At 36.4% G+C, this 18,181-nt stretch overlaps 1 protein-coding gene across 3 annotated transcripts in view; it reads right to left on the reverse strand.

Moving 5' to 3' along the window:
- Positions 1–18,181, reverse strand: part of ANKRD26 (ankyrin repeat domain 26) — a 93,989-nt gene that overhangs the window by 37,669 nt on the left and 38,139 nt on the right. The window contains exons 13-20 of one of the 3 annotated variants that reach the window (XM_017535475.2): positions 17,738–17,836; positions 17,111–17,139; positions 16,956–17,016; positions 13,060–13,130; positions 8,507–8,691; positions 5,840–5,998; positions 3,316–3,349; positions 2,378–2,519 (exon numbers count right to left, since the gene is read on the reverse strand). In XM_017535475.2, coding sequence (XP_017390964.1) covers positions 2,378–2,519; positions 3,316–3,349; positions 5,840–5,998; positions 8,507–8,691; positions 13,060–13,130; positions 16,956–17,016; positions 17,111–17,139; positions 17,738–17,836 — 780 coding nt within the window. Of the gene's footprint in view, positions 1–2,377; positions 2,520–3,315; positions 3,350–5,839; positions 6,002–8,506; positions 8,692–13,059; positions 13,131–16,955; positions 17,017–17,110; positions 17,140–17,737; positions 17,837–18,181 lie in introns of all 3 variants that reach the window. The other 2 variants (XM_017535474.2, XM_017535476.2) reach the window with 2 other exon arrangements.

The raw sequence follows: 18,181 nt of genomic DNA on the forward strand, positions 1-18,181 counted from the left end.
AAAAAAAAAAAAAAAAAAAAAAAAAAAAAAAAAAAAAAAAAAGAAAATGAAAAGTCAACAAAAAAAATTAAAAATCTAAATTTAAAAAAGAGAATGAAAAGTCAAGCCACAAACTGGGGGAACAAATCTTTGCAAAAAAAACATATCTAAAAAGGAAATAACATCAAGAATATATTATATAAAGAACTCTTCAGCTTTGCACAGTGGCAGCATCGTAGCCAATGAGGTTTTTTGTTTGTTTGTTTTGAGTCAGAGTCTCACTCCATCACCCAGACTGGAGTAAAGTGGCTCCAGCTCGGCTCACTACAACCTCTGCTCACTGAGACCTCTGCCTCCCGGGTTCAAGCGATTCTCTTGTCTCAGCCTCCCATGTAGCTAGGATTACAGGCATCTGCCACTATGCCCAGCTAATTTTTGTAATTTTAGTAGAGACGGGGTTTCACCATGTTGGCCAGGCTGGTCTCAAACTCCTGACCTCAAGTCACCAGTCCACCTCGGCCTCCCAAAGTGCTGGGATTACAGACATGAGCCACCATGCCGGGCCACCAATGAGGTCCATCCAAGGCATGATTATTGTTAACTAAAAACTTTTCCATTAGAAAAAATAATAATAATAAATTTTTAAAGGAACTCTTAAAATGCAACCAGTAAGAAAACAACCTACTTTTTTGGGGGGGTAGAGGGAACAAAGTCTTGCTCTGTCACTAGGCTGGAGTACAGTGGCGCGATCTTGGCTCACTGCAAACTCCGCCTCCTGGGAGGGGTCCAAGTGACTCTTCTGCCCTGGCCTCCCTAGTAACTGGAACTACAGGTGTGTACCACCATGTCCAGATAATTTTTGTATTTTTTTATTACAGATGGGGTTTCATCATGTTGGCCAGGATAGTCTCAATCTTTTGACCTCATGATCCGCCCACCTCAGCCTCCCAAAGTGCTGGGATTACAGGTGTGAGCCACCATGCCAGCCCAACAACCTAATTTTTTTTTTTTTTTTGAGACAGAGTTTCGCTCCTGCTGCCCAGGGTGGGGTACAATGGCACGATCTTGGCTCACTGCAACCTCTACCTCCTGGGTTCAAGTGATTCACCTGCCTCAGCCTCCTGAGTAGCTGGGATTACAGGCACGCACCACCACGCCCGGCTAATTTTGTATCTTTAGTAGAGATGGGGTTTCTCCGTGTTGGTCAGGCTGGTCTTAAACTCCTGACCTCTGGTAAGCAACCCACCTCGGCCTCTCAAAGTGCTGGGATTACAGTTGTGAGCCATCTCACCCAGCCCCAACCACCTCATTTTTTAAACAGCAAAAGATTTGAAAAGACAATTCACCAAGGAAGATTTACAGATGGCAAATAAGCACATGGAAAGATGCTCAACATTATTAGTCATTAAGGTAACATATACTGAAACCATAATGATATCCACAATATACACCTATCAGAATAGAATGGCTAAAAATTTAAAAATTTTAAAAACAGCAAACTAGGTGTTTGCGAGAATACAGAGCAAATGTACTTGTCATATACTGCTGATGGAAATGGCAAATAGCACATACAAATACTTAGAGAACAATTTAGCAGTTTAATAAGTAAACATAAAGGGGAATGAGGGAACTTTTGTGGATGATGGCTATGTTAACTCTCTTGCTTACGGTGATGGTTTCCCATGTGTATACATAGGTCAAAACTTAGCAAATTGAACATTTTATATATGTGCAGTTCATCATTTATTAATTATACATAACTAAAGCTATTGCTTACAAGAACAAACTTCCAAGAAAGTGGCTGGAACACAGAGAAAGAAGGGTATGAAATAATTCAGGGTGAAGCCAGATGATTCAGATCTTTAATGTTACAGCAATGAGAAGTCATAGCTGGGTTTTAAGCAAGGGGGTAATTATGATCAGGTCTGATATAATTATGGTTACAGAGTAGACATAGTTTCAGGAGGTAGAGTGGCAGGGAAAACAGTTATAAGCTTATTGCAGTATTCCAGTGGGGAGACGATGGTAGCCTGACCTTGGGTAAAGATACAGGAGAGAAGCAGAGTCAACAAATAGACTGGGAGTGCCATTCACACTGAGAAAAGTACAGAGGAATTTTCCTAGGTCTTTGGCTAAGAGTGTACAATATTCAATTGTTTTCATCTTATTTTAACATAAAGCATATTTGTTAGATCAACATCCCTAAAACACATCAGCGCTCTAAGGTAAAGGGTGCCATGCTAAGTGTGCTAAGCATAGCATAATGTATGCTAAGTGCACATACATTACACTTTATTACATTACATACATTATGCTAAGCATAACATAATGCACGCAAAGTGTACATACATTACAATGGGATACATAAAAAGGCTTTAAATTTATGCAATGGTCCCACCTTTACACTCCATTCCAAGTTGTTCAATGAGCAACATAAAATTCTTGTAATTAGAGTGGAGCAGTTCACAATCCTCTGAGGCTGTTTCAGATGACTGAGTTAAGTCATCAACATCATTCATAGACTGTATTTGGTTTTTGGCCTATGAAATAAATAACACTGTTTGAAAATGTCCCCAAAATATTTATAGCATATACAGAAGTGGTAATTATCCATCTTTCTATATGAGCAAAAACACATGTATTTCTTAAAAGAACTCATTTTTGTTAAAAGGATAGTTATCTTTAAGCCGGGCACAGTGGCTCACACCTGTAATCCCAACACTTTGGGAGGCCAAGGCAGGCGGATCACCTGAGGTCAGAAGTTTGAGACCAGCCTGACCAATCTGCGAAACCCTGTCTCTAGTAAAAATACAAAAAAATTAGCCGGTGGTGATGGGCACCTGTACTTCAGCCTGGGAATCCATCTCAAAAAAAAAAAAAAAAAAAAGATATTTTTATCAATGGCTAATGCTTCTTAATAACTTTTTTAAAGTAAATGTCTTTACAACAAAAGATTATCTGGTTTTTTTTTTCATTTCTTTTTTTTGTGTGTGTGGTATCGGGTCTTGCTCTATCACCCAGGCTGGAGTACAGTGGCATGATCACAGCTCACTGCAGCTTCAAACACCTGGGTTCAAGCAATCCTCTCACCTCAGCTTCCCAAGTAGCTGGGACTATAGGTGTACTCATCATGCCTGGTTAATTTTTTCTTAATTTTTGTAGATACAGGGCTCCCACCATGTTGCCTAAGCTGGTCTCAAACTCCTGGGCAGCAATCCTCCTGCTTTAGCTTCCAAAGTGCTGGGATTATAGGTGTGAGCCCTGTGCCCTGCCCACTTTATCTTTTATAATGTGTTTTTTTAAACAATGATTTTGATAATTTATTTTTTACAGTACCTTGTTCTTTTCATTAGATGTTTTCTTAGTAAGCCTAAAAAGAAAAAAAATACCTTTCAGGTAAATAGTTAATATGTAAAATACAAGGAATATCTAAAACTATTATTTTTTTAAATAAAATCTCTGCATTTATAATTTATTTACCCTATTTATAAAGTTTACAGGAATCTTTTTTACAGATATATAACAACTTTCTACAAGAGGTATTAAACTATAAAGAGAAAGAGTAACAGTAAGGGACAAGAAAAATACACTAATAACATCATAACAAATTTAGTTCAAGCGTTCTGACAGTCAAAGCAAAAGGAACCATAGTGTTACTTGCATTATTCAACAGAAACATCCCAGGTTTCTTTGCTACTGTCCTTTTCAATAAAAACAAGCTTTTATTGGCACTAGAACCTATTTGGAACATATTACTTAACATCCTTACATGAGGAGAACCCTTTTTGAATGATGATATTAGGTAGATTTTTTCGGAACTCACGACGCAAGTACTATGCATTATTCTGAGCACTGTACATATGTTAAACTCATTTTAATCCTTGTAACAATTCTGTGAGGTTGATAACATATTAAGTATTTTATAAAGGAAGAAACTAGGCACAGAAAAGCCAAGTAACTTGCTCAACCACATATAGCTGGTCAGTAGCAGACCCAAAATTCAAACCCAACAATTCTAGCTCCAAAACATATTTTGCTGTCCTGTGAAAGTAACGTTTAGTTTCAGGTATTTTTAAGTGATATGACAGCAGATGAATCTATATTATCATTCTATTTCCGGCTATAATTATAAATAGTAATTTCTGAATCTTGCAAATGTTTTTTAAAATAAAAAAACCTGCCAGGGGCGGTGGCTCACGCCTGTCATCCCAGCACTTTGGGAGGCTGAGGTGGGCAGATCACCTGAGGTCAGGAGTTTGGGACAAGCCTGACCAACATGGAGAAACCCCACCTCTACTAAAAATACAAAATTAGCCAGGAGTGGTGGCACACGCCTGTAATCCCAGCTATTCGGGAGGCTGCAGCAGGAGAATCGCTTGAACCCAGGAAGCGGAGGTTGCAGTGAGCAGAGATCGCGCCATTGTACTCCAACCTGGGCAACAAAAGCAAAACTCTATCTCAAAAAAAAAAATAAAAGACCTTATATCTAGCCAAGTTGGAAACCTACTTTCAATAAGCTAAACATTTTATTTTTTCTAAAGAAATTCATCAACGTTCATTCATTCATCTACTCAACTCGATTCATGCATTCAAAAATCCTTATTGAGGCCGGGTGTGGTGGCTCACGCCTGTAATCCTGGCACTTTGGGAGGCTGAGGTGGGCAGATCACTTGAGGTCAGGAGTTCAAGACAAGCCTGGCCAACATGGCGAAACCCTGTCTCTACTACAAATACAAAAAATAGTCGGGTATGGTGGCATACACCTGTAGTCCCAGCTACTCGGGAGGCTAAGGCATGAGAATTGGTTGAACCTGGGAGATGGAGGTTGCCGTGAGCTGACATCACATCACTGCATTCTAGCCTGGGAAACAGAGCAAGACTCTAACTCAAAAAAAAAAAAAAAATCTTTATTGAGCATACAATACATGTTAATGACACTATTGGCATAAGGCAACATGGTTTTTAATATTTTAGAACTTTATAATCTAAAAGTAATAGTCTGTGATAGGTTGTCAATAGTTTAATTTTCTACAGTATATAAACAAAATCCTCCCCTTCTTCCCAGAATCTAAACAACTATTAAGTTAATATATCTGATCTTTTAGTCTTAGAAAATCATAGCTGTTTGTGATACTACTGTCAAAAGTACTCTGATATCTTCAATCATCAAGAAATGTTTAAATTCAATTCAGTATAGCCTACATGTTTGTATGTTTATTATTAGATAATTTTTTAAAATTCATATATGAGAGTTTAACTGTTATATTATTGACACATTCTATTATATTAGAATATTCACTTTCTGAAACAGTTCTAAATGAACAACCTGTTAGTGAAAAACTACATAAACAGAAGTTCTAAGGACAATTAGTTTATTATAAATCTTTAAAAGATAATGGTTCAAGCTTTCTGATGATTAAACATGCAAACAAAACTAAATTTCATGAGCATTTCCTTTGCTACTGGCTCACTCCCAAAAGCATATAAATATACTCTAAAAGCTTCCATTTTAAAATAAAAAAGGAGGAAGACTCCCTTGAATCCCACATTCTTCTTCAGTTACCACAAGTTTACCTATTGCCTTTCCATCCAAGTTCTCTCAAATGCTGTCTATGCTCATCCACGACAGTCAGGGCTCCAAGGTGACCATTTATTGAAACTGCTCCTTATCAAAGTCACTTGTCCTCATCTTAACCTTTCAGCAGTCTGGATATAGAAGAGTATTCTCCGGCTTTGGGAGACTACATTATTCTATTTTCAGCAAAAAAATGACCGCTAACCTTCCTCCATAGAAAAATATTTTATTTTGCTTGTGTTTTGTTTTTCCTCCATAGAGAAATAAAGAAATTGTAGATTTTACCTTCTTTCATCCTCATCTATTTCACTTAAACTGCTGTCATCATCCACTTGTAGCAGGCCACCAGTTAGTAAGCTGGCCTTCTCAAACACCAGTGAATTCACAGATTCTTTTGAGGTAGGTTTTCCTTTCTTTACTTCCTTCATTTGCAAGGCAGGACCACTACTTTAAAAAATCCATGGGAAATGACAGTTATATAAGAAAAAAGAAACAAAATGCAGAAAGAGTTAAGGAAAAAAAAATTAAAATTAAAAATCCATTAAAAAGCCAATGTTTTCTAATAATTCTGACAAAGAATAAAAAAATAATGTTTATAAAATTCCAACATTTGCCCCACCTCAATTCACTCATTAATTCAAAAACTTATGAATTATCAACTTATGTTATCAGCAACATAAGAGGAAATGTATATTCCTCACTTCGAAAACCACAATTTTATAATACCATTATGATGAAATGTGATATGTAAGAGTTGATATATGAAAAGTTATATCTAAGCACAAGGACAGCGTTAAAACAGAAGAGGCAAAATAAACGAAGAATTCACAAGACAAAAAAGTGGGAGAAAACCATTCTACTTAGAGAGTAGAAGGTGAGCATAGATTAGGCATATGACATCTAGATGTTTCCCAGGAGCTTGAAAAGAAAAGAGAAAGAAACTAGACAGAGATGAATGCTACGCTAAACTTGAATGCTACAGTAAAAGGCTGGAGCTCACTGCCTACAAGCAATGACCTTCAGACATGGAAGTAGCAATTAGATTTAGGCTAATCTTTGGTTTTGTTTTTAAATATGATAATGTTTCATTTAAACAAAGTGGTTTTTTTTAAATGAAGTTTTTAAAATAGCATGAGGCACACGTAACATGAAAGAAGGAATCAGGAAAATATCCTGGGTAGGGGAAAAAACCTTACTTTTAGAATACCCTATATGCTATTATATGCAGTTCCAAAATAGCTATATTCTGATTAGTTATGATTTTGTTTGAAAATAAAATAATGGGCAGGCACAGTGGCTCACGCCTGTAATCCTGGCACTTTGGGAAGCCAAGGCAGGTGGATCTCGGGGTCAGGAGTGCAAAACCAGCCTGGCCAAGATGGTGAAATCCTGTCACTACTAAAAATACAAAAAAATTAGCCTGGTGTAGTGGTGCAGGCCTGTAATCCAAGCTGCTCGGGAGGCTGAGGCAGGAGATTCACTTGAGCCTGGGAGATAAAGGTTGCAGTGAGCTGAGATTGCGACACTGCATTCCATCCTGGGCGACAAGAGCAAAACTCTATCTCAAAAATAAAGAATTGGTAACTGTTATAGACTTTTAGCCTAGTATCTAATCCTAATATAAAAAGTTGGATTTACCAGCAGAAAAATTATAATTTTTTTTTTTTTTTTGGAAATGAAGTGTCACCCTGTCACCCAGTTTGGAGTGCAGTGGCACAATCTTGGCTCACTGCAATCTCTACCTCCAGGGTTCAGGTGATCCTCCTGCCTAAGTGTCTGGAACTCTGACCTCAAGTGATCCACCTGCCTCAGCCTCACAAAGTGCTGGGATTACAGGCATGAGCCACTGCGCCCAGGCATAACTACTTTTTTATAGGGTAAAAACATGCACAAGGATATCACTATCACACACCTACATAATTTACAGAGACTGAAATTTCCCACTGTATTATGTTAAGAGTTGAGCATGAGCCCCTAAAGATACTCAATATACTGAAATGTTTACATGGACTACAGATCCCTCTGTGCAATCCCTTGGCACTATTCAGATTAATTTGAGAGTCCAACATTAGGGATACTATAATAAATATCCTTAAGATACATATGTATTTATGTAACATGTTTATATAAATATTCTTAACATACATATATTATTTATTTTTAACATGTTATGTACATATTATATATAAGCTTACTGTATATTATCCATAATATATAATAAATGTCCTTAACTTGTGTGTGTGTGTGTGTGTTTATGTAAGCCATATTTTCCTGTACAATCTAGTTTCAGAAGTGAAGCTGTTAGGTTAAAGACAGGGAATATTTGAAATTTTGATATATGCCAAATTATCCTTCAAAAAGGATTTATCAATTTCATTTACCAACAGTGTATAAGAATGCCTTTTTTCTCACATTTGCCATCACTGGGTATTATTTTTCAAATAAAATATCAATAAAATTAGAAAAACAAGTATCTCATTGTTTGTTAATTTGCATTTTTCTTTTCTTTTTTTTTTGTTTTGAGACGGAGTTTCGCTCTTGTTACCCAGGCTGGAGTGCAATGGCGCGATCTCGGCTCACCGCAACCTCCGCCTCCTGGGTTCAGGCAATTCTCCTGCCTCAGCCTCCTGAGTAGCTGGGATTACAGGCACGCACCACCATGCCCAGCTAATTTTTCGTATTTTTAGTAGAGACGGGGTTTCACCATGTTGACCAGGATGGTCTCGATCTCTTGACCTCGTGATCCACCCGCCTCGGCCTCCCAAAGTGCTGGGATTACAGGCTTGAGCCACCGCGCCCGGCCAATTTGCATTTTTCTAATTACAAGGCATGGTTGCATATCCCTTGCATGGTAAAAGTATAAAATTTATTAATCATGAATCTTAGTCCAAATTAGAATTAGTTTTATAGCACAGTAACAATTCTCTGCTGTTAAATATGCTACTGGCTTACCTAACATACTCTTTATTTTCCTTCCTAGGAAATTGTTGATCATCAGTTTTTCCACTCCTTCTTTCTTGAATTAATCCATCATTATCATCAACATCTTCATCATCTTCATCATCAGTAGCACTATCATATATGTTTGCTGATACTTCCATTTCATTATTTCTGTGTTTTTTCCTTTCTTCTTCAACCTTTAATGAAAGTTTGATACTAAGGAACTGCTATTACTTTATTAAATAATTTGTTTTCATTGAGTTTATCATTTGACTCAGTTTAACTGTGGTGACTTTAGCCAATAAAAATATTTTCTGCTTACTTTAATAGGATCATTGTATATATAAGTGTTATACAATTATAAGCTATAATTCTCAGAATTTTATCCATGAAATTTTTATAAATTCTGCTTCATTTCTGTTTGAGTGAAACAGAATTTTCCAAAATTTCAAGGGCTCTTCTTAATTTTGCGCTTTTATTCCCAACCAATCTTCACTATCTACTATGAATTTTCACCCCATTTTACTGGTAGAAATAGAGAAAAAAGATACAAGATGCATCTTCTGCCTTTACCGCCTTGATTTCATACTACACAGCCAGATTTAGAGGATGTAACACTGCTCCAGGAAAAGAAAGCAATCTTTCCCCTTTCTGCCCTCAGCTGTTATTTTCCCCAGTGTCTTTTATAATTCTTTTTTCATTTGGATCCTGGGATATCAACAAAGTGAAGGTGTTCAGTGAAATACAGAAACTAAAGTTTGCCACAACATAAAAAACAGAGTGAAACTGCTGAGTTGCTGGTGTGGAATTCTGGGAAATGAGATGCTTTCCAAATTTCACATTCAATAACCATACAATTTTATAGCTGGAAAATATACACTATAAGTATTAATTATCTACATTAGCCCCATTATCTACTGATAATGAGAGTAAAACAAGAAAGATTAAATGATCCATCCAGAGCTCCTAAAGTGGCATTATCTAGCATTTTATGGCACCAAAAGCGATGCTATAACTCCATAATGCTGAATCAGATAAATTACCAGATAAAATCATCACATTTAATCAGATGAATTAAAAGTGTGACACTGGCAAAGTAATTTAATGCCATAGCAGGGAGGTAATTTAATCCATAGTGTGGGAGGCCTCATCTACTTTTACTTCTAAAGAAGATTATCTGCAGATTATTGTTTATCTTTAAGACTCAATGTACAGAACTCAGCTTTCTACTTTGGAGTTAAATACTAAATTTCTGGCCAAGGATTTATGCTAGTTATATGGTTTACCTCCCCAAACTTATCATACTTTATTAAACAACCTAATGTAAAGGTCTGATTCAATAGAAATATCTGACTGATGATTTTAAAAATATGTGAAAGTATATGTATTTGTTGCCAAAAATCTTTAAAGTGATCATAATGGAATTATAAGTTCCAACAGTTTGAGTCAAAAAGATAAACTTGCACACATGAAAGCACATTAAACAGGTTCTTTTGCCTGGGAATATTTGTTATAACACTCAAGGCTAGATACGTTTTTACATCTTTTCTCAGTCACTGCTTCTTTCCCACTGTATTGCCATGTTGTTTAAATAAAAGATTCATCTTTAGGTCAATAGGGGAAAAACACCCTAGCACTTGTTACCTTTCATAAAGTAATTTCCTTTACGCTTATCCTTGTTCACAAGGTCACATGATATATGGCTAAATTAGTTTTCCCAGTCCATATGCCACTTGGAAGACTGATACACTTCTTAGGTTGATTAAGGAACAATGATTGTGAGAATGTTTTCCTTAACTCCCGTTACTTAACAGAAATAATTATTTCTACATACGATTACCTATTTAGGTAACGCCATTTTATACATGAGCTCTTCATAAGCAGAAAATCAGAATGGATCAGATAACTGATAGAGAAAAAACAAAGAGTAGCAGCAAGCAAACCTCTACCTCTTTTTGAAGTTGAACTTTTTCTTTCTCCAAAGCCCGGAACTCTACTTTTAATATGGCTATCTCATTTTTAAACCTTTGGATATCTTGCTGTAATTCTTCTTTTAGAGATACTTTTGATGTTCTGTCACTTTGTGGTGGAGAAGACCTCACATTTTCTAATTCAGGTTCCATGCTTTGATAGTTATTAGCACTGCAATTATCATATAACGGCTTCTGGAACAAGTTCTGTATTGGTTTTGTTTTCTTGTAAGCATCTGTACCAGCAGAAATACTATGCCTTTTTATTTTAATCATATGCTTCATTTCTTTGGAGCAGATCAAATCAAAAGGTCTTTTGGGATCACTAGACCGAGGCACATGTCCAATGTCTAATTTCCAATTAGTGGCATTTTGGTTCATATTTTTTGTTATTTGTATATCAAACTCTTCTTTCATTTCACCTGTAACTACTTGTGGGCTCCTTACTTTTGTATTTTCTGTATCATTATAAAAATTCTCATCTGTGTTAAAAACATGCTCAGTGTCTGGTTTGTTATTTCCTCGGACTAATTTATTTTCATTTAAATAAGGCTTAGAAAATGACTGGCAAACATATTCTGGGGACCCAGAGTATGAAAGAGATGGAAAGACATTTTCAAGACTGGGTTCTTTTTGTTCAGGCAATGCGTGGAATACTACAGAGATAGAAGAATCTTTTTCATCACAATCAAGTATATTATTTGTCAAAGAAGAGGGTATTTCCTTAAAATCTGCACCTCCTTTAGAGCTATCATGTAGTGGCTCTTTCCCAGGACAAGCAGTAATTTTGTATTTTTCATAAGTTGCACCACGGCTCTGCTTTAACTCATTTGTGATGAGTTTTAAATTATTTTTCCACTCTAATTTGCCTTGTTTGGTTGGTATTTCTTCATCATTTTGCACACAAGGAAGTCCTGAATATAAAGATATATCCTCTCTATCACACTCCTTATTCAGTTCTGGTTCTTGAGACGTGTTTTGCAGACATTGTGAAAGTGGAACATTAATTTGCTTGTTTTGTTTTTCAGATGTCTTTTCTGTCAGGGTGCATGTTTTTAAAATAACTTTATCCTTAAGTAATCAGGTATAAACAAAGAAAAATTAGGAAATAATTAAAACTGAACTGTTAAACTTCTTCATCTATGTTTAGTTACTCCTAAATCACTGGATTGTAACTAAGAAGCAAAAACTAATTTGCCTTAGCCTAAAATAGGAGAAAAACATGAACCAGCAAAGTTAACTTTATCACTGTTCCTTTGGATTAAACTTAATTAATTATGTGTTAAATCTACTGAAAATAAATTAGCAGATGATTTGTAGTATTATAAAGGCATCCTGACTTAAAAAGATTTTACCTTATCATACATCAAATACTGAGCCCCTACAGTGTATTTAAGTACTTTTTCTAAAGATTTCTAACTGGAGAGCAGAGAAACTTTAAATTATTAGGAGCCAAAATAAACACCAATCAGAACAAAAAGCAAATTCTTACATTTTAAATGAAATTATATACTATAATGTGGTGTTATGAATCTGAATTGACTATCAGCTTAAGTCCAATTCTTACATAAGCTTCATTAATAGTAGATTTAAAAATTCCGTAGTATTTACTGATTTCCTAGATGGAAATAATCAGAAGTTATTGTTTATATCCTAACAATGGAAAGATCCCATTCTGAAAGGAATTAATTCAGTTATTAATTAATTCTGATTCTCTTAATAACTGGGTTGATTTTATGACCCCATTCTTTCCCTGAATGTAGGAGCTGAAGTCAACAGAGACCACAAAGCAGAATAAACCTTTAACCTTGGAATTAGTGACCAGTAATATAAGAATATAAATCCTGGCTGGGCACGGTGGCTCTTGCCTGTAATCCCAGCACTTTGGGAGGCCGAGGTGGGCAGATCACCTGAGGTCGGAAGTTCAAGACCAGCCTGACCAACACGGAGAAACCCCATCTCTACTAAAAATACAAAATTAGCTGGGCATGGTGGCACATGCCCGTGACCCCAGCTACTTGGAAGGCTGAGGCAGGAGAATTGCTTGAACCCAGGAGGTGGAGGTTGTGGTGAGCCATGATCGTGCCATTGCACTCCAGCCTGGGCAAAAAGAGGGAAACTCCATCTCAGAAACAAAAAAGAATGTAAATCCTAAACCACTGGGAATGATTCCTCTTTTAAAATAAATCCAACTCAGTGGCCATCAGTGTTAAATTGTTCATATTTTCTACTGCTTAATAATATGATTCTATTTGATCATATTATTAATAATAATTTGATTATTATTAATATTTGATGCTACCATCTTTATCACGTAAGGAAGTTATAAAAATGAAAGAGGAAACAATACTCAGGAAATTTCTGGCTTCAATTTCAAGGGTAAAAAGTAACGATAACAAAAACAAAAGATTAGCTATAGTTTACTACACATTCTAAGAATATTTATCTAGTCAAAATGTTTTTAATACTAAGTATTAAATAATGATCTATTGATTCTAAAAGGCTGGTCTGAAAGGCAATTTCATTTGGACTATGTTACATCATTAAAGCAAAGAAAGCAATATTAAACCAGAAGTTTTTTAAAAAATTGAATACCTGTGACTGGTTATTTTCACTTCCTTTCCTTTCTTGCTCTTCTTCTGATGTTACTTCTAAGTCATGTTCAGCTGAAAAAATCCAAATGTTTAGTTAAATGAACTACTTAGAGCAGTTAGGTAAAAGGTATAGTCTTTATAGAAACAGAAAATAACATTTATTTGTATTTTATAAATTGAGAGGGATTTTTTTTCTATTTGTTTTCGAGACAGGGTCTCACTCTGTCACCCTAGCTGGAGTGCAGTGGCGCAATCACAAAAAGTTTCAATGAAGCCTAATCTTTAGTGGAACATTTACTTCCCAGTAAGAAATAATTTTAACTATCAACTTAATGAAGTATCTAATTAAAACTTCAACCATTATCCAAAACTTCAACAAACCACTTGGGGAGACTAGCAACACTAGATGATACCAGGTTAATGCCTCACAAATTCATTCACCCAACGTAAATGAGCAAAACTGTCAGAAACAAAACAAAATCTTAAGACATAGTGGAAATACATAAAGTAACACTGTAAATGTTCTCTCTAACAGTACCTTTTTTTTTTTTTTTTAATGTAGAGACAGAGTCTTGCTCTGTCACCCAGGCTGGAGTGCAGTGGCGCAATCTCAGCTCACTGCAACCTCCGCCTCCTGGGTTCAAGCGATTCGCCTGCCTCAGCCTCCTGAGTAGCTGGGACTACAGGCGCACGCCACCACGTCCAGTTAATTTCTTTTGTATTTTAGTAGAGACAGGGTTTCGCCATGTTGGCCCTGCTGATCTCAAACTCCTGAGCTCAGGCAATCTACCCACCTTGACCTCCCAAAGTGCCAGGATTACAGGCATGAGCCACTGCACCTGGCCAACAGTACCTTTTTAACAAGGTACAGAGTGTTGTTCATAATTAATGAGTTCCAAAATTACTATTACTTTTTACATCTTTATCACTGTACATCCCGCTCCTTATATCTGAAATTTTGACAAATTTCTTTTCATCTTTTAAGACTCAGACTGCTATTTGAAGTTTTCTTCTATTATAGCTATCTTTCCCCAGATAAACAAGTGTCTCTTTCCTTGGGGCTGCCTTCGTACCTTATCTTTGTACTGTATCTTTTCCACCTGAACTGTCAATTATTTCTCCATATGTCTATGCCCTTGCTCTCAGACTGTAGGGGACGATCTTTCAAGTTATCTTATAAAAAGTCTATCTATTTTACTTGATAATTATTTATTGAGTTCCTGCTAAGTGCTAAGCACTGGGGTTTAAAGAATGTAAGGAAGACCGGGCACAGTGGCTCATGTCTGTAATCCCAGCACTTTGGGAGGCTGATGTGGGTGGATCACTTGAGGCCAGGAGTTCCAGACCAGCCTAGCCAACATGGCAAAACCCCTGTCTACTATAAATACAAAAATACAAAAATGAGCCGGGTGTCGTGATGGGTGCCTGTGATCCCAGCTACTTGAGGAGGCTGGGTCAGGAGAATCACTTGAACCTGGGAGGCCGAAGTTGCAGAAAGCCGAGATCATGCCACCGCACTCCAGTGAGACTCCATCACAAAAAAAAAAAGAACGTAAATAAAAGGCATCAAAGATGGCTTTTCCAGAGATCATGCCTGAGTTGAGACTTATAAAGTGAGGTTAGCCAGACTAAAGGGAGTAGAGGGCAGGAAAGGGTAACAACATGCAAGACAGCAACGACAGAGGGAAAGAAGCCTCAAATAGCATATGTATTTGTCTAAAATACAAGCACTGGAGAGGAGAGCATCACCATCAGTTGAGAAATCCCAGAGAAAAGGGCAGAAAGGGGAAGGGCTAAAGATGGAGAGTTAGGCAGAAGTCAGATGATAATAGCCTTATATGTAATCTTACGATGTTTGAATATTTATGTTTTCAAGAGGGACTCATGGTCCTATCTGCACTGGAGACAGATCACCCTAAATACTGTGGGGAGGATGAATTTCAGGTGCATATGAATAAATAAAGGGAAATGAATTAGAAGACAATATTGTAAAACAAGGATAATGCAGACCTAAACTGAGGGAATGTTTCCAAAAATATTTAGGATATACAATATCAGTGCCCAATATAAAGTGAATTCTTATTAAATGAATAAATGTATATATCTGGGTCCGTAGAGAACTAGACTCTATTCATTACTTTATAAAAGGTATTAAATGAGAAGTGAAATGATCTACAGGAACTGTTTAAGTTGTTTCCTTCATGCTTTTTCTGTTTCATGTCTTCCTGTGTTGAGGGATTTCATTTAAAGTATTTTGTTTTAAAAGTCCTGTTTCAGCCAGGTGCGGTAGCTCATGCCTGTAATCCTAGCACTCTGGGAGGCCAACGCAGGCAAATCACAAGGTCAGGAGATCGGGACCATTCTGGCCAACATGGTGAAACCCTGTATCTACTAAAAAATACAAAAAAGAAGCCGGGTGTGTGTGGTAGCATGGGCCTGTAGTCCCAGTTACTCGGGAGGCTAAGACAGGAGAATTGCTTAAACCCAGGAGGCGGAGGTTGCAGTGAGCCGAGATCGCGCCACTGTACTCCAGTCTGGTGACAGAGCAAGACTCCATCTCAAAAAAAAAAAAAAAAAAAAAAGTCTTGCTTCTTGGATCTACCAAGCTCATGAAGAAATAAGAGCAAACAAGCATATGTATAGGTAGGAAGGCAGCAAACCGCATTGCCATGTATGTACCTATGCAATAATCCTGCATGTTCTTCACATGTACCCCAAAACCTAAAATATATATAAAAATAATAATAATAATAATTACTGGCCAGGCATGGTGGCTCATGCCTGTAATCTTAGACTTTGGGAGGTTGAGGTGGGCAGATTACCTGAGGTCAGGAGTTAAAGACCAGCCTGGCCAACATGATGAAACCTTGTCTCTAACAAAAATACAAAAATTAGCCAGGCATGGTGATGCATGCCTGTAATCCCAACTACTTGGGAGCCTGAGGCAGGAGAATTGCTGGAACTTGGAGGGCAGAGGTTGCAGTGAGCTGAGATCACACCACTGCACTTCAGCCTGGGTGACAGAGTGAGACTCTGTCTCAAAAAAAAAAAAAAATTACTTTCATTATTTTTAATAATCAAAGGTAACACACACACACACACAATCTGCTAATCAGAACTCCTGATTGGCTTTAGATCATCAGTTTAATAACACTAAGATGAAATGATTAATGCTAAAATATAATTATTGACACGTTTGCAAGTAAAGTTTTCCTCTAGGTAAAGATTAGAATTCCAATAAGCATTTGAAACACTGGGGAAATCTTAGTGTCTCATAATTTACCTCTGTGAATCCCTAACAAGCACAGAGATTCCAAACTGGAAACTTTAGGGTATAAAACATAAAAGTGGGAACATCTAAGTTAAAGATTACATTTTAAAAATTTCTTATTCTTCTGCTTGTAAATATCTTTTATTCAAATGTGAATACCAACAATATCATCTACATTGTTTATGTGAAATCATTCCATCAGGCCAGGTGCAGTGGCTCACGTCTGTAATCTCAGCACTTTAGGAGGCCAAGGTGGGCAGAACACCTGAGGTCAGAAGTTCAAGATTAGCCTGGCCAACAATGTGAAACCCCATCTCTACTAAAAATACAAAAATAAGCCGGGTGTGGTGGCCATGCCTGTAGTCCCAGCTACTCTGGAGGCTGAGGCAGGAGAATCCATCCCTTGAACTTGGGAGGCAGACGCTGCAGTGAGCTGAGATCACATCACTGCATTCCAGCCTGAGCAACAGAGTGAGACTCTGTCTCAATTTAAAAGAAAAAAAAGAAATCCTTCCATCAAATTTCAGGGTAAAAAGAATTAGGAATAAGAAAACTGTGAGCATTTCAAACATTTCAAATATTTTAATGTACTTCCTTCCAGAGTAAACATGTATTGCAACATTTACCTGCTTTGGACGTTTGTACATTCTTCATTCCTCCTGCTTTATCTTTCATTTCAATGGTAGGCTGAATGGGTTTTGAAGCAAAATGATTAATAAATAATTTATATTTTATACAATATGCATTTGATAATTCAAGATAAAAATATAAAACTTATTACCGTCAAGTGATGATATCTCTCAGGAGACTCTAAAAAGCAAAAGGGACATATAATCAATTATATGCAAATATGACAAAGCCAATCATAAATTCATGCAGTGTTAGTATTGACGTGAATCATCATGCTTGGTTTGAAAATGATTAACTGTTGGGATGTTTTTCATTTTGGTTAGGACAGCAACATGACAGAAGTGTACTGAAGAAAAACATAGGAACATAGGTCTAATAAATCATGCAGTTTTGATTTGAACATGGGATTCTGTCCCAAGTGACTATAACTAAAATAGAAAAGTGCACATATGCCAATGTGAGCAAGCTCATCAATGCGGAGAAAAGTGATCTTTAATCAGAGGAGCAAAGCATGATCCTGAGAGGAAAAATGTCAAGGCCGATGGTAAAATGCTACAGGATATCTTTAATGCAACACATCAGAATCATTTATACCATTATACTACAAGTATTTATCATGTTCTTCAATTTGTCCTATAATTTGGGAAGCACACAGTTGTGATGCCACTTTAGCTGGATATATAACTCATTTCTCATCAGAGAAAGCGTTGTGAACTGATCAGCTTGGATATACACTTGTAGAATAATAGTTAACAAAAATACTCATTTTTTTCCATACCCATGTGGGCTACTGGCATGCCTACATTTCTTGTATCCTCTAGTTTAGCCATCTTAAAGTTTCTTGATCCACTCATGCAAGAAGGTATATAAAACATACCTAAGAAATAATGTACAATAAGCTTTCGATATTAAAATATTTATCAAAAGAAAAAATTGAATTGCCACAGAATTATTAGCTATTAATATTTTATATTTCAAAATTAGTGCAGTTTTTAAAATCAATGCAGTGTTTATTGAAAATAACAATTTTAGTATTCAAAAAATTATTAACTGTAATTTTTTCATTTCTAAAATATGTTAGCCTCTAAAGGATTTTATGAAACAGCTATCATATCAAAAAGTAACTTTCTTTAAGAAAAAAGTCAATGCTTCTATATTCAAATTAAACTCATTTGATTAATTAATATCAGTGCAACACAGAACTTTTTTTTTTTTTTTTTTT

Source organism: Cebus imitator, unplaced genomic scaffold (assembly GCF_001604975.1).
Source record: "Cebus imitator isolate Cc_AM_T3 unplaced genomic scaffold, Cebus_imitator-1.0 Scaffold92, whole genome shotgun sequence".
Lineage (NCBI taxonomy): Eukaryota > Metazoa > Chordata > Mammalia > Primates > Cebidae > Cebus > Cebus imitator.